Below are 17128 nucleotides of genomic sequence, written 5' to 3'. Positions count from 1 at the left end.
GATTGATTATATTCTTTGCAGCCAAAGATGGAGAAGCTCTATACAATCAGCAAAAACAAGACCGGATCTGACTGTGGCTCAGATCATGAGCTCCTTATTAAATTAAAGAAAGTACTAAGACTTGGAAGACTCTAAAAGAGATCATTTTTAGTTTTTCACTTTTTGTTTGCCTTGGTGAAGACATATTTTAAAGGGAACAATTTTGGAATCTAAATGCCTCAGATACTCCCTCTGAAACATAAAAAAAAAATGCAGAACAGTGGATATTTGGGATGCCGTGCTAATGCTAAATCACCAGTCATATCCAACCCTTTGTGGTCCAACGGGCTGTAAGCCTGCCAGGCTCCTCTGTCTATGGAATTCTCCAGACAAGAACACTGGAGTGAGTAGCCATTCCCTTCTTGAGAGGATATTCCTGACCTAGGGATTGAACCCAGGTCTCCTGCACTGCAAGCAGATTTTTTACCATTTTAGCCAGGGGAACAAGTGAGCTGAGGCAAAACTTATCCATAGGATTTTCCAAAAATCAAGACACTTTCTGAATTTTTCAGTCTTCAGGGTCAGTTTGAGTAATGGATTTATCTACCTTACCCACATCCCCTCCCTGTGAACTCTTCCTTTGTAGATATACAACAAAAGATGACAGCGATAGAGACAAATTGTGTTGTAAGTAATAGCACTGACTTTCACCAAAGATAAAAGTTATTTAACTGAACATATAATCAAAGGATTCCTAAAATGAGTTTCTTATTTAAAGAAGACAAAATAAACTCAGCATTTGGGGACCTTTAAAGAAAAGAAATCAGAGTTGGGACTCAATGCAAGACTTACCTCATCATCCCAGTCACAGAGGCCGACAGCTCCCTGCACCAGCAAGAGGCTCAAAGGGCCAAAGAGGCAACCCTGGTTCCAACTTGAGGTCATGGACCATGGCCAGGAGAAGTTCTTGATTAGATTTTCACAGATCCCCAGTATTGTTGAACACTGGTTTCCCCCAGATGTCATTCAAACAATCCATCAATAAGACAAATCTGAGTTTAGGTTAGAGAAACATGGGAGAACACTATTTTGACAGTCCCTTAGAGGCAGTGGTGTGTTGGAGCTAACTCTTATTAGCCTGAGAAGGATTCTGAACATCCCTTCCCAATTCCATGTTCAGTGATGTCACCTTGGTAACTTGAAGTCAGCCATGATAGGAATACTTATACCACTGCTGCTGCTGCCGCCGCCAAGTCGCTTCAGTCGTGTCCGACTCTGTGCAGCCCCATAGATGGCAGCCCATCAGGCTCCCCCGTCCCTGGGATTCTCCAGGCAAGAACACTGGAGTGGGTTGCCATTTCCTTCTCCAATGCAGGAAAGTGAAAAGGGAAAGTGAAATCACTCAGTCGTGTCCGACCCTCAGCGACCCCATGGACTGCAGCCTTCCAGGCTCCTCCATCCATGGGATTTTCCAGGCAAGAGTACTGGAGTGGTGTGCCATTGCCTTCTCCACAGAAATCACCAAATTCCACAAATCAGAAATCACACCCCCCCCACCCCCGCCGCCAGCCCCAGTGAGCTACTTTACCTTAGTAACATCTTAGGGTGTAGAAGCAAAGTTGGAACATTTTGGATATGTTGAAGTTTGTTTTGGGGGTTTCCGTGGTGGCTCAGATAGTAAAGAATCTGCCTGCAATGCAGGAGATGTGGGTTTGATCCTTGGGTGGGAAAGATCCCCTGGAGATGGAAATGGCAACCCATTCCAGAATGCTTGCCTCAAGAATCCCATGGATAGAGGAGCCTGGTGGGCTACAGTCCATGGGGTTGTAGGAGATTAAGCATGAAGTTTGTTTTAAGGCAAGTCTCTTAATAAGAGATTTTCAGTAGGATTAGGTAAAAATCATAATATAAAAGTTTAGGATTGAAGACACAACAAGGAGAGGATTTAAAGCAAGGATTTCCAAGAGTCTCGAAAATTTTGATACTATCTGTTGAGATGTCAAACAGTTTGATGTTAATTAAAATAAGCCTTTTGATGCGTTCTTGAGACCATAAAATTGCTCAAAACTTTTATCTTTCTGATCAAGAGTTTCCTAGAGTAATAAAGTTGCATTGATAAAGATAATGAAATAATAAAGTTATGTTACTATATAGAGTAAGTTATGGATGTGGTAAGTAAGTATAGTGGATATGCATGGTTTTGGTTCTCATATATAATGCTTGAGTCTTCAAATTATATAAGAATTAAGGACAGGTTTCTATGGAACTATCACATTACAAAGAAAAAGCTCATAGGAAATGTTCACTTGAAACTACTGTTCATTTTCAACTTTAACAAAAAAACAAATAAAAATTTTTCTGACTTCACATTCTACTAGTATCTAAAGTCTTTTTTTAGACTAATATCTAAAATCAGTCCATGGGGTCGCAAAGAGTCAGACATGACTGAGTGACTGAACTGAACTAAACTGAAAGTCTTTTCCAAATGTTTAAATAGTTTTTAATATGCCACTTTATCAAATGATAATAATTTAATTTAAATACATTGCATTTGTTTATTTGGGGAACCAAATACCTCATGTCTAAGAAATTTCTTTTCAGTGTCTTTTAAGGTACAATTAATGAACAACTTTACTTCCAGTCATTTGTCTCTACAAGACAACAATATCAGTGGACAACTTATTTAACATATCTGAAGTAGGTATCATATATGCCTATTTGTTATCATTTCAACTGTTAAATACAATTTGTATTCTTTCTTTCTTTTGTTTAGCAGAATGGCAGGGTCAGAAGTCTGCAAGGATTCAGAAATGAATTACTTGAGAGAAGAAAGAAAAAAAATTATTATAATTAGACAAAAGAGAATCTTTAAATCATAAAATTTGAAAGCATCATTAACTTTCCCAATTCAATCTCATCTTTACCCTATTGTGAACATTTCTAATAGGGAATAAGGACAGTATTTCTCTTTGTGGCTTATTATTCTTAAAACATTCTCTGTATTGAGCTAAAATCTATTCCCTTCCTTGTCCCTTCATTCTTCCTTCTGAAAATATATAAAGTAAATCAACTCCCTATGTAGTTTAACACATTGAAGGCACAATTATTGGGTTTTGATTATTTTTAGTTTTTAGGTTTTTTTTTCCTCCCTGAGAAAGGCAACTTGAATTTATTCAACCATTCCTCTGTTTCAGAGATATTCAGTGTGTGGACCAATACTAACCCATGGCTGTTCCTTACCCTTTGGGAACTATAAGTTATAGATCCACATCAACATAAAGAGCTGTGGCAGAATATAAATCAGCATACTGGGACTTCCCTCGTGGTCCAGTGGTTAAGAATCTGCCTGCCAATACAGAGGACAAGAGTTCAATCCCTGGTCAGGGAACTAAGATCCTACATGTCACGGGACAACTAGTTGCAGCATATGCTGCAAGTAGAGAAGCCCACGTGCTGCAACAAAGTGTCTGCACACTGCAAGAAGACCCAGCACTGCCAAAATTAAAAAAAAAAAAAAAGAAATCATATTGCTATCATTGAAAAATTCTTTCTGTGAAAAAATAAAGATAGCTGAATTTAAAAGGTTGTTTACTGATATAGTTGATTTACATTGTGGCATAAACTTTTCTTCTTGTCACAACCTGATGGGTAAACAGTTGAACCAACTAGTTTGATAGCACTTGTTCCATATGACATGATTTCCAGATTCATTCTCATCATTCTTCTTGAGATCAGCCTCCAGAATACAACCAACATTTTCAGAGAGAGTCTACTGAAAATATAGTGGAAAACATTACATCCCTGTATCTGGACATTATTTGTCTTGGAACAACCTAATAGTTTTTAGTGAGTTTTTAATCAAGTACAGCCAGCTGGTCAGAATTATATACAGAACCTCTTTCAAATTCTTATTGCTATTGATAGTCCACTATTCCAAAGTAGCTACCTACTAGCTATTCTGCCCAGTTTTGTGTCATTTACTAATATGGATTATGCAGCTTTTGCTGTATTAAAAAATAACCAAATACCCGCAAACTCAGTCAATTTAAACAACCACCCTTTAAAATAAATTTCTCCTGAGTCTGGTTCAGCTGGTCAATTATGGTGACCTTACCTCAAATATTCTGACCATGACTTGGCTTGTTCAAACATCTGCCTTCAGCTGGTGGTTGGCTAGATGGCTGGTCTAGGATGGCTTCCCTGAAACGACTCGGCTCTCTTCCACAGGATTTGGATCTGCCAGCAGGGAGGCTTGTATTTGTTCTCATGGCTGTGACAGGGTTCTGAGAGAGAGAGAGGAAACACAAAAGACCTCTATAAGAATCAGTCCCATCCCTGCCATAAAGTAGAGCAGAGAAGGGTGGAAAATGGACCTGAAGGAGGACAAAGATAAAATAACTATTGGGATGACAATGCATTCTTCCAAGTTCTCACAAAATTTGAAAATGGCACTGAAAGATACTTTTCATGGAAGACCTCAAGAGACCTTCTTATAAGATGCATTGATAAACTGTTTCAGAATGTATTATTTAACCAGTCATGACTCTACCATTGAGAGCTTTTATTCAACCCATGTTTTTCCATCATGTTTCACTGAATCCCATCATAAGGGTTCAGTGAAAAACTGTCAAACTTGATGCTGCAGATAAGAAATCATCATAGTTTTCTGAACACAAATGATCATCACTGCATTATTTATGATAGCAAAGTATTGAAAAGACTGCAGGAATGAATAACTTACTATGGTAATTTATATAATAAATTATTTCATGTGGTTTTTAAATGTTAATAATTAATGAAATAGGAAAGTGCTTACAATTTAATTTTAATTCAAAGATAAACAATGGGGCACAATACAAACAAAACTATATATCTTTTTATAGGCTTTTATAGATAATGAGGAAACATTTTGAAATCCTAGAAACAAATACAATAAAATACATTTATTATCTTTGGATGGCAAGATTATAGTGATTTTTGTTTTCAGCTTAACCTTTTAGGTATTTTTGACATTTTCTGCAATGGACATATGTAACATCATCATCAGAAAAAAAAAAGAATGCATTCAGTTGTTTTCCATTTTGTAATTTTCCTGAGAATTAAAATCAAGCTCACATTTCCCTCGCTTTTGAAAACTGTGTATTTGACCACTGCCAATTGATATTCATTGAGATACTATACTGAATGGTCCTAATTGAAAGGGAGATCTGGATCTTTCCCAAAATCATAGTAGCTGGATTTTAATAACTACTTCATTGTCATTTTAATTTTAAAAATATTTCCTGCTGCCATAATCACTTATGGTTTCTTTTTCTATTGGCTGCCAAGAATATACAGGATTTTATTAGTTTATTTGGAGCATTACTCAATATCTATGCTAGAACTGATAAAAAGGGAGAACTTCTCTGGGACAGGATAGGAAAGCAAGAGAAAAAATATCTCTCAAGCATTGATAACCATCTTGGTTGTATCGTTGGTGTGGCTGAGGAACCTTGTCAGCTAGCTGCATCTATTTTGGCACTGTCTTTTTAGCCTTTTAATTCTTACTATCACTAAAAATCATATGTCACAAGATGACAGTTAAAGCATCTGGATATTCAGATGATAGAAGAAAGCCTCTGATGATACCAAACAGATTCCCCTATTCTGGTTAAGGGATGTAGTGTGAAAATGAGTAAATCACATTCCAGACACAGTGTCCTCCAGAGGCATGCTGATGGAATAAAGATGGACACAAATTCTTTGATTCTCCTCCCATTGGGAAGTGGCGTCTCTACCTCTCCTTTTCAGTCTAAGTGGATTCTGTCACTGCCTGGCAAACAGAATATGATAGAAGCAACATTGTGCTAGTTTCCAGGTTCCATCCTCAAGCAATGGTGCCCTTCTGTTTCCTGCCACTTGGAACACTCACTCCTGGAAGCCAGCTGTGGGGCTGTGAGAAGTCCAGCTGCATGGAGAGGCCACGTCTGTGTGCTCTAGTCAGCATCCCCAGATGAGCTCAACTGCAGGCCTGTGATTGTAACACCTCAGACAGCCAGCGATGTCACAGGTTGAGATGCTTCAAGCTGCAGCCACTAATTGACTCCATTTATATGAAAGACCCCCAGGAAGATCCGTCCAACTGAGCTCAGTCAACTCACACAACTGTGGAACATAATGATAAGTTGTTGGTTTAAGACACTGAGTTTAGGAATGATTTGTTAATTTATAGCAAAAAAATAAAAAATTGGAGCACTAGCTATTGTTAGCTGGTACTATTGCACCTGAAATAAAATTTGAAAAGAGTTATAAAAAATAGATGGTGACATCACATTTCTGTAGAGCTATCTTTCAAATTCAAATGGAGAAACACTGAGTAGAATGTACGGTTTCTTACCATTCCAAGTTATATACAGACATGATGAATCAAAGAAACCAAGGAAAAATCAAAGCAGGATAATCTTTCATGTTTGGAAATGATGAGATACTACTTTGTGCACAGTGCTTTACAGTTTACCACAACCCTGAGAAAAATGAACATGACCATTTCACGTTTTGTCTTTTTTACCCTCCTTCCCTCCCTCGCTTCCTTGTCTCTGCCTCCATCTTCCTAGTTGTTTTCACTCCACTGCACTCACCCTCAACAGAAGCCTGTTTTATCTCCATAATCTCCCCATGCTATTTACAGTACATGAGATACAAAAGGAGGCTGCTCAAGCTGGGTCCATTTGAAGTCTGCTAAGCAATCTCTAAGGTGAAGGGTAAACCCTAACAGGATTTCATCCAGCGATACCCTCATGTGCTACCTTTCCATGACAACAAAAATACCAGATGTATAAATCTTTGTTATGCTCAAGGACAAAGTTTAAGTATTTCCCAGTGTTTTACAACTCTGTTTTGCTTCTAGGTATCCCAAAGTTGATCACATCGGATATGGTTAGGGAAGGTGCTGCTGTAATCGACGTTGGTATCAACTATGTCTATGACCCAATCACAGGAAAGACAAAACTCGTTGGAGATGTGGACTTTGAAGGTAATAAAGTGCATCTCTTTTGACAAATGAAGAAAAACAGAGGTTCAACTTTGCATGTTTTGATAGTTGAAGGAGAGATTTTCTATTTGATTGGGGCATTACTTTTTTATAATTTTTTTTAAGATTATTTATTTTGGCTGTGCTGGATCTTTGTTGCTTCACAGACATTCCTCTAGTTGCAGTGAGCAGGGGCTACTCTTCATTGTGTTGCCCAGGCTTCTCACTGCAGTGGTTTCCCTGTGGAGCACGGATTCTAGGCTTGCAGGCTTCAGCAGCTGCAGCTCACAGGCTGTAGAGCACTGGTTCAGTAGTGGTGGCACATGGGCTTAGTTGCTCCATGGCACGTGGGATCTTCCTGGACCAGGGCTTGAACCCGTGTCCTCTGCATTGGCAGGCAGATTCTTAACCACTAGAGCATCAGGGAAGCCCAGATTTTGGCACTATTATTAATTATTACATTAATCTTTCCTCTGATGGAAAAGAGTGTAATGCACTCACGTATTTCCTTCCTTCTGCCTGACCTCTTTCCTTCACTTCTTCCTTCCTACCTTCCTTCTTTCTTTCCTTCTGTCCTTCCTTTCCTCATCTTCTTTCTTTGGAGAAAAATATAATGACATCATTAATATTTAGTTTTAAGATTAAATTCTTTGTAGTGCAGTTTTCTTAGCATTGTTTTGACTGTTGGTAGTGTATCTCTGTCCTTCATCATCCATGCTTTATACTCAGCCATTCATTCTCAGAGCCAGAAGGCGACTTGGGATGTGTTTGCTAGCCCTCACTATATTTCAGATCTAAATAGTTCCCTGGATAATTCAAGTCAATATCCCTCACTTGTGTTTTAAAGAGGACGAGAAAGAGGAGTTAGGTTAACATTACTATGGCCGATGAAGGAGACAAAGCAGCCAATGTGTAGGAACAAAAGAAATTCTAACCCAATGCCTTAGCTGTATAGATGAAGAAACTTAACCCCAAGATAGATATATTTTTAGATGCCTGACCCCTAATCCAATTTTACTTCCAGTGTCTTTGTCAAATACTTATCTGCATTGGGCTTTTCAGTATAATTTAGGAATCTTAGCTGTCTAGTAATACATGGATGTAATAGAGTAATTTTCATATTAGAAATATTTTATATATTGGATTGGTCATTCTGGCTAAAAAAGCAGGGTCATGCAAGAACTTCCACAAGTTAAAAGTGTGTCTTTACAGACAAATTGAAAGGAAAAATCATGCTCTTTTTAAAAATAATTCAGACTTCACATTTTCTCTTGGAATTTGGTCATGAGCTGATGGTTTGCCCAAGTCCTAGCGTGGTATGTAATACAAATGACTATACAGAGACTCAGGAGCGTCCTTCTGAGTAAGGTATTGGCCCCTTGAATGTGAGATTCCAGGGTGCATCAGGGACCAGGTCCAAGCAGGGATGCTAAGTCTGGTGCTAAAAAGAAAAGGGAAGCCTGAAGACAAAAGCTCTGGAGACAGAATGATGAAGAGAGCAAAGTACAGATGGACCTTATCATCTGCTGCCCTCACAGGCTGTCATTCATGGAGCCTGCCAACCGAGCAAGGTGGCTCCCCAAGTGAACATGTATGTCTGTATGTATGTGTGTGTCCACGCTGGCCTCTTTAGGAAATGACCTCTCTTCTTTATTTAATTTTTCATATTCAGTCACTAATGTCAGATATCTATAATATATTTGAATTTCTAAACTTGAAATTTCAAGTAAGGATAGATTTCATTTTAAAAGTTGACCTTTTTTTTTTTTTTTCAGTCATTCTGCTTCTGGGTTACATTATAGTTACTGTGTGTTTACTGCAAAATCACCACACACTTATAATGCATCCAGATGGCATTGACAGCACGTGACAACCAGCTCAACGCAAGAAAGCAGGATGTTAAACACAGCTCACAACCTTGACTGTGCTTCTGGGGCAAGCTTACCTAGCTGGCAGTTGGCAGTGTTTTATAAGACCCTTCTCCTATATGATATTTCATTCAATTCAGATTTTATGAAAACATTTCTTTAAAATGAGCATTGTGGGGTGGGTGCATACGCTGTCACATATACAATCCCTTGGTAGTATCTATTAAATTACAGTTATGCGTATCTAACTATATAATGAAACAAAAAAGGACATGACCGTGAGAGACTAAGATGTAAGGAAGAGCACTGGGCTGAGAGACTGAAGAGGTGCCCTGAGACCTATTATTGCAGCCCATTAACTTAGCAGCCTCTCTGTCCAGCATTGTTACCAGTTGACAGCAATGATGGCAGTTGTTCCTCCAGCTCTAACACTTGGTGCATCTCGGACGTTCAGCTGAGTGTTGCCATGTGATTGTGTAAAAACACAGAAACTTTCAGAAAGTCAGGTTTTTCTGATCCTATCATAAAACACGCCTATGTGATTTATAAAATTACTCTTGTCGCCCTGCTGGTTCGTGGAGCCAGAGCCCTAAGACCTGGACTTGGTAAAGAAGGCCTTACCGGTGAGGCCATGACTCAATCACCCAGAGGAGCACGCAAGTGATAGGTTTTGACATGCTGCTCTTCAGATTGTTCATCAGGACTTAACCTGAGGTGAGGGATGATCCCGAAGCTGAGAGGGAGGGACTTTCATGTGGGTTCTGCTGCAAAACTTATAGGTAGCAGTCAGCTGTAAATTGCCACAGGGAAATTGTGGCTGATTTGTGAGTATCGATGAAAGTTTCACTACAACTATAGCCAAGACAGATAAGCCAGATACAGGTAAAATGCAGAGCTGAAGTAAATGGTCCTTGCAGAAATCTTGGCTCAATAATAAAGGAAACAGGATGACCTACTTCAAGTAGATTACTTCAGTGGGAATGATTTTTAAAGAATAATTTCATCCACGACCCCCTTTAGGTATTACTGGAAATATGTAAATAATTGCAGATTATTTTACAAATTCAGTGATTTATAGAATCAGGTGCCATTTAGTCCATTTTCTTTCTAAGAAAATACACATGCCTGTATGTATTCTGCTTCATTATTAAATGTTTTGACCTCATTTTTAAATCAGGCTTCTCTCTAAGAAGACTGATATTTTGTATCAAATACAACATGAAGGTTACATCACACTCACTATAGTTCTTGACAAAAGAGAACATAAAAACACCCTAAATATTTCCTTGAGACTTTGAGCTCAGATTTTTATTTGGGTTTAGATATAGTTTCCTCTAAACTGCATCTTCCTTCATCCACTAGGGTTTCCTGCTCTTATTTCTGTGTTCTCATAGCCAGTGTTTGTGAAGTGCTTACAGGGTACTAGTTATTGTTCCCAGACTTTTATATATGAATAACCCTATAAGCATGTATTGTTTAATTTTGATTCAGTAATTATGATAACCCTATAAGGTAGGTATTGTTATGCCAACTACACACTGGCACTAGCCATCTGCCTCCACAAGGATTAAATCATGAGCTGCTGCAGCTGCTGACCTTCAACATTCCCTGAAAGGCGTTCAGGGTGGAGATAGAAATGAGGCACTGTGTGATCTGGGAACAACTGGCAGAACAGGTCTGCAGATAGAGATTTTCAAAAGATTTTATGAGCCCAATTCTTGCATCTCCTGTGGCTAGAAAAGCACTAAAACCCTTCATGGCGACATCTGCTCCTCGTGACTAGCAGTAATTTTCAGGAGACTAGCATCAACTTTCAACAAAATATATGTGCCTGATTACATGTACTTGCCCTTCACCAAAATCACTGACCTTTCCCCAGACTCTGTGGAGCAGTTTCTCAGAGCTATCTGAAATAGCTCTTGGGCTACAGTCCTCATTTTGCCTTTAATAAAACTTGTTCCTTGTCCAGTTTTAACCGTTGCTTCTTATCCTCCAAACAGGCTTCTTAGGAGATAGGTAAGATGGTCTGGTATTCCCATCTCTTGAAGAATTTTCCAATTTGTTGTGATCCACACAGTCAAAGGTTTTAGCATAGTCACTGAAGCAGAAGTAGATGTTTTTCTGGAATTTTGTTTTTTCTGTGATCCAATAGATGTTGGCAATATGACCTCTGGTTCCTCTGCCTTTTTAAAATCCAGCTTGTACATCTGGAATTTCTCAGTTCATGTACTGCTGAAGCATGACGGATTTTGAGCATGTGAAGTGAGTGCAGTTATGGCAGTTTGAACATTCTTTGGTATTGCCCTTCTTTGGGATTGGAATAACCAGACCTTTTCCAATCCTGTGGCCACTGCTGAGTTTTCCAAATTTGCTGACTGGAATATTGAGTGCAGCACTTTCGCAGCATCATCTTTTAGGATTTGAAATAGTTCAGCTGGAATTCCCATCTCCTCCACTAGCTTTGTTCTTAGCAATTCTTCCTAAGGCCCACTTGACTTCACACTCCAGGATGTCTGGCTCTAGGTGAATGACACCATCATGGTTATCCAGGTCATTAAGACCTTTTTTGTATAATTCTTCTGTCTGTTCTTGCCACCTCTTCTTAATCTCTTCTGCTTCTGTTAGATCTTTGCTGTTTCTGTCTTTCATTGTGCCCATCTTTGCATGAAATGTTCCTTGGTATCTCTAACTTTCTTGAAGATATCTCTAGTCTTTCCCATTCTATTGCTTTCTTCTGTTTCTTTGCACTGTTCACCTAAGGCTTACTTACCACTTATTTTGACTATTGAGAAAGAGAACCCTACATGTTTCCCCTGGTTCAAGGACTAAGATTTTTGTGTGTATGGCCAGCCAGGAAAGATGAGTTACCTGCTGTTAGAACCTGCCTGTGGATATATACCCAGGACTGGGACTGCTGGATCCATTTTTAATTTTTTGAGGACCTCCATCGGTTTTCAGCAGTGTTTGCACCAATCTACATTCACATCTGCAGTGCACAAGTGTTCGCTTTTTCTCCAGGTCTTCTCTACCGCTTGTTATTTCTTGCCTTTTTGACAGTAGCCATTCTGACAAATGTGAGGTGATATCTCACTGTGGTTTTGATTTGCATTTCTCTGATGATGGAGCAACATTTTACGTACCTGTTGGTCACTTGTATATTTGCTTTGGAAAATGTGTCCATTCAATTCCTTGGCCCATTTTCTAATTGAGTTGTTTGAGGATTTTGTTTTTTCTTTTTTGCTATTGAGTTGTATGTTCTTCATATATTTTGGTTATTACATTCTTATCCAGTATGTGGTTTGCAAGTATTTCCCCCCATTCTGTAGGTTGCCGTTTCACTTTGTTGTTACTTTTTCTGTGCTGGTGCTTTTTAGTTTGATGTTGTCCCACTTGTTGATTTTTATTTTTGTTGCTTGTGCTTTGGTGTCATAGCCAAAAACTGACTGCTAAGACCAATGTTAAGAGTTTCTTCCCTATGTTTTCTTCTAGGAGTTCTATGGTATGAGGTATTAAATAGACTTTAATCCATTTTAAGTTAATTTTTGTGAGTGCTGTGAGCTAGAGCTCCAATTTCATTTTTCTTCATGTGTTTATCCAGTTTCCCCAGTATCATTTTTTGAAGAGATTTTCCTTTTCCAGTGAAGTGTTCTTGACTCCCTTGTCAAATGTTAGCTGACCCTATGTAGGGGATTTATTTCTGAGTTCTCATTTCTCTTTCACTGATCTATGTATCTGTTTTACTGCTTTCAGTATTATAGCTTTATATATTGTTTGCTTCCCAGGTGACTCAGTGGTAAAGAACCTGCCTGCTAATATAGGAGATGGAAGAGACACAGGTTCGATCCTTGGGTCTGGAATATTCCCTGGAGGAGGAAATGGCAACCCACTCCAGTATTCTTGCCTGGAAAATTCCACAGACAGAGAAGCCTGGTGGGCTATAGTCCATGGGGTTGCAAAGAGTTGGACACAACAGCACAAGCACAAAATATTGTTTGAAATGGGTCCTTCACCTTTGTTCTCAGGCCTGCTTTAGCTATTTAGGATCTTTGTGTTTCCATACAAATTTTTAAGATTTTTTTTCCTGTTTCTGTGAAAAATGCCATTGGAATTTTGATAGAGATTGAATCAAATATTTTGATGGCTTTGGGTAGCATGTGAAGTGAAGTGAAAGTCGCTCAGTCATGTCCAACTCTGTGCAACCCCATGGACTATACAGTCCATGGAATTCTCCAGGCCAGAGTACTGGAATGGGTAGCCTTTCCCTTCTCCAGGGGATCTTCCCAACCCAGGGATTGAACCCAGGTCTCCCACATTGCAGGAGGATTCTTTACCAGCTGAGCCACAAGGGAAGCTCATAGACATTTAAAAATATTATTTCTTCTAATCCATGAACATGGAATATCTTTCCATTTATTATTTGTCTTCTTCAATTTCTTTCATCAAAGTCTTGCAGTTTTCATTGTATAGATCTTTCATTTCCTTGGTTAAGTTTATTCCTAAGTATTTTATTGTTTTATGAAGCTATAGTGGACAGGATAGTTTTCATTATTTCATTTTCAGATTTCATTGTTATGTATAGTATCAACTACACTAAATCAACACTACTGATTTATGATCCAGCAATCCCACTTCTCTTATCCAAAGGAAATGAAAATAGGATACAGAAAAGATACGTCTTGTTTAGTGTAGTTTTACTCATAACAGCCAAGATATGAAAATAACCTAAACATCCCTCAGTAGATGAATGGAGAGTCTGGGAAGGCAGTGGGGCCAAGTGCCCCTCTGGAGCTGAGTTAGCTTGCCCTGTAGTTCACAGAGGGAGGCAGAGCCAGCACCAACTCCATAAGGTACCAGGGAAAACTGTGTTCATGATGGAGTCTGTGCTTGAACTTGAGGAGGGATTTGTAGGTGAGGAGTGGGGTGGTCCTAGAGAGAGGGAACAGGGGGCATCTAGCCCAGCCATCCTGGGACAGTAAGAGGAAAGAGAAGGTCGGATGCTGGATCAGTCTGTCTGTCCATTCCTAGGTCTATAACTCAATCTTTTCTTAACCTACCCAGGAACAGGGCACCTCCATCCATGGCCCATGCCTTCCCAGACTCTCCATTCATCTACTGAGGGATGTTTAGGTTATTTTCATATCTTGGCTGTTATGAGTAAAACTACACTAAACAAGACGTATCTTTTCTGTATCCTATTTTCATTTCCTTTGGATAAGAGAAGTGGGATTGCTGGATCATAAATCAGTAGTGTTGATTTAGTGTAGTTGATACTATACATAACAATGAAATCTGAAAATGAAATAATGAAAACTATCCTGTCCACTATAGCTTCATAAAACAATAAAATACTTAGGAATAAACTTAACCAAGGAAATGAAAGATCTATACAATGAAAACTGCAAGACTTTGATGAAAGAAATTGAAGAAGACAAATAATAAATGGAAAGATATTCCATGTTCATGGATTAGAAGAAATAATATTTTTAAATGTCTATGAGCTTCCAGCCCGTGTCAGCGATTTCTGGCCCATAATTCTCTGCACAGTAGAGGCCTAGGTACTTCTCTGGCTCCTCACTACAGCCCTTTCTAAAAAATGCCAAGGAGGATGGTAGGAAGGGGAGAGGTGCTCAGAGCCCTCTCTGGAATCCCTGGAGGCCACAGAAGGGCTGGGGGTGGGATGCAGGGGGGTGGGGATGCCAAGTGTCAGGCATTGCTATGAGCACTTGGGATGCAGCAGTGACTGACACAGGCAAAGTCCTTCCTGACAAAGAGCTTACACTCTGGTTGGAGAAGACAGGTAATAAATATATAATATACTATATTGCTGCTGCTGCTGCTAAGTCACTTCAGTCGTGTCCAACTCTGTGCGATCCCATAGATGGCAGCCCACCAGGCTCCCCCGTCCCTGGGATTCTCCAGGCAAGAACACTGGAGTGGGTTGCCATTTCCTTCTCCAATGCATGAAAGTGAAAAGTGAAAGTGAAGTCGCTCAGTTGTGTCCGACTCTAACGTTACAAGAATAAAACAAGATGGGGGGCGGGGCTAGGGATTTATGGCCTTAGGTTGTTGAGAAAGAGTGGTCACAGCAGGCTAACTGCTGATCTGAGCAAAGTCAAGTCGAGAGCCATGTGGATATATGGGGCAGGAACAGTCTAGACACATGGATGAGCAGTGTGAAAACCTTGAGGTACAGTGTACCTGCTGGTTTTGATGAGCTGAGGAAGGCCACTGTAACTGGGGACAAAATAAATAAGGGGAAGAATGCTGGGAAATAAAGAGGAAGCAGCAGGGGTACCACATCATGAATGGCCTTACAGACCATGAAAAGGAATTTGAATTTTACTCTAAGTGCAGTGGAAAGCCATTGGAGGATTTGCGCCAGAGCCATTGCAGGATATTTATGCATTTTTTTGCATTTAACAAGATCATCCTGGTTTTTTGAATGACAAATCAACCTTAGAGAGGTGAGGATACCTGTTAGGGTACCTGGTAAGGTACCTGTTAGGATACCTGTTAGGGTACCTTAGAGAGGTGAGATACCTGTTAGGGTACCTGTTAAGAACCCATTGTAATTATCCAGGTAAGAAATTATCCAAGATGGGGTGTGGACCCAGGTGGTAATGGTTGAAAGTATTAAGAGGTAGTTAGATGGTAGATAAAATTTAAAAGGAGAGTTAGTATGATTGGCTAAGTGATTAGATAGAAAGAAGAGAATTATTTATGACTCTAAGAGTTCTCAAATAGGCAGGAGTGAAGGTATTCTTTTGAGATGAGTCTGAAATGATCAGTGAATTTCATCTATTTATATGTATATAGGGCAGAGAGTGGGCAGAAAAATAAATAGGGCTCTTTCCATGGGAAGGGAACAGCAGATCAAAAGGAAGGAGGAAAGATTCCAAAAGGCCTTATGTACTCAATAAGTGACCCAACATTGTTTGTTGAATAAGGAAAGTATGATATTCTAAATAATTGTGATTTGGTCCAAATAGTTATAGCCTTACCATGCATTCTTCAAAAGAATCTCCACTAGACAAATCTCTCCTAGAGCAAAAAGAACCCTATAATTTGGGACTCCATCTGGTCAGAGTTATTCCTCAAAATTCAAATGCAGTAGTCAAAATATGAGGACAGAAGAGGATCCAGAATTACACAGAAGGTACTGTTCTTATAAGAAACTACTATAAAGGAATTAAAACTCATGAAGTGCTTTTTAAAGCAGCTTTTCATCTATATTTTCTCTTATTTTACTATAGGTGCTTCCAGATGTCTTATTTATGCATAGTAGTCTACATTCAAAACCTGAGAGTTACCTTTTACTCCGTGCTCTTTTTATGTTATGTACAATATTTTATATAAGGCTATGATTTGGAGTTAGACTGATTTAGGTTTGAATTCTAGCTCTGTTGCTTAAAACAATTAGGATCTTGGCAAATCACTTCACCTTTCTGAGACTTATCATCCAAAAAACTGAGATAATAATACCTATCTTATAGAGTTGTTACAAAGATTAAATGAAGTAATCACCTCACATGAGCTAATGTATGAGACTTCCTGAGCATAATACCTGGCAGAAAACAGTGTATGTGTGCGTTTGTGAGTGTGCACATTACTCAGCCTTTCTCTCCATTCCCACTAGAGTCCTAACCTGGAAATATGTAATTTCACCTGTCATTATTTTTTTTTTAATTTTATTTTATTTTTAAACTTTACATAATTGTATTAATTTCACCTTTCAATTACCACTCAGCTCCTCATTACTTTTCTGACCTCAGCTCTCTTCCGGTCAGATCTGTTGTCACCCAATAGTCCCCATCTTCTCCAGACTCCCATAGTAGGTCTCAATCTGCCCAACTCTTTCTGTTCTTAATCCTGTACTGCCTTGCACTTTTATTTAGTTGTCCCCTACTGAATTGTATGCCTCTGTAAGGTAAGCTTCCTGTCCTACATTGCTTTTGTATCTTCATCCCATACCAGGTTCAACCTTCTCAATCATATCACTGGTCATTTGCATGATAATCCTGGATAACTTATAAATCTCTAGTGTTACTCTTGCATTACAGAAATAATCCCTTATAGTTGCCTGAATGGGAGCAAAAGCTCCCACTGAAGGTGGCATCTGACACATTATTAATCTACAGCAATCTAGATTCAGTAGTGATACATCCACTGAATCATACATTGGTTTTTTCAGTGCATACTTCTCACTCAACACACCTTCAAGGTACCAGGGATTTGGCACACACAGATAGACCGAGTCCCTGTTCCCACAGAA

General features: G+C 39.1%; 1 protein-coding gene and 1 long non-coding RNA gene across 6 annotated transcripts in view; one reads left to right on the top strand and one right to left on the bottom strand.

The window, feature by feature from the left end:
• The window catches only part of MTHFD2L (methylenetetrahydrofolate dehydrogenase (NADP+ dependent) 2 like), a 146725-nt gene that overhangs the window by 106649 nt on the left and 22948 nt on the right, over positions 1-17128 (top strand). For 4 of the 5 annotated variants that reach the window (XM_044945784.1, XM_044945786.1, XM_006059642.4 and 1 more), the window contains one exon: positions 6866-6991. The exons of the other annotated variant lie outside the window; for it this stretch is intronic. In XM_044945784.1, the coding sequence (XP_044801719.1) occupies positions 6866-6991 (126 nt within the window). The remainder of the gene's footprint in view (positions 1-6865; positions 6992-17128) is intronic. 5 annotated transcript variants of the gene reach the window in all.
• The window catches only part of LOC112586166, a 104763-nt gene continuing 89788 nt past the window's right edge, over positions 2154-17128 (bottom strand). Inside the window, exons 3-4 of the long non-coding RNA XR_003110559.3 lie at positions 5891-6123; positions 2154-4262 (exon numbers count right to left, since the gene is read on the bottom strand). This is a non-coding gene — a long non-coding RNA (uncharacterized LOC112586166). The remainder of the gene's footprint in view (positions 4263-5890; positions 6124-17128) is intronic.

This window comes from Bubalus bubalis, chromosome 7 (assembly GCF_019923935.1).
Source record: "Bubalus bubalis isolate 160015118507 breed Murrah chromosome 7, NDDB_SH_1, whole genome shotgun sequence".
NCBI lineage: Eukaryota > Metazoa > Chordata > Mammalia > Artiodactyla > Bovidae > Bubalus > Bubalus bubalis.
This window is presented reverse-complemented; position numbering and strand designations above follow the sequence as displayed.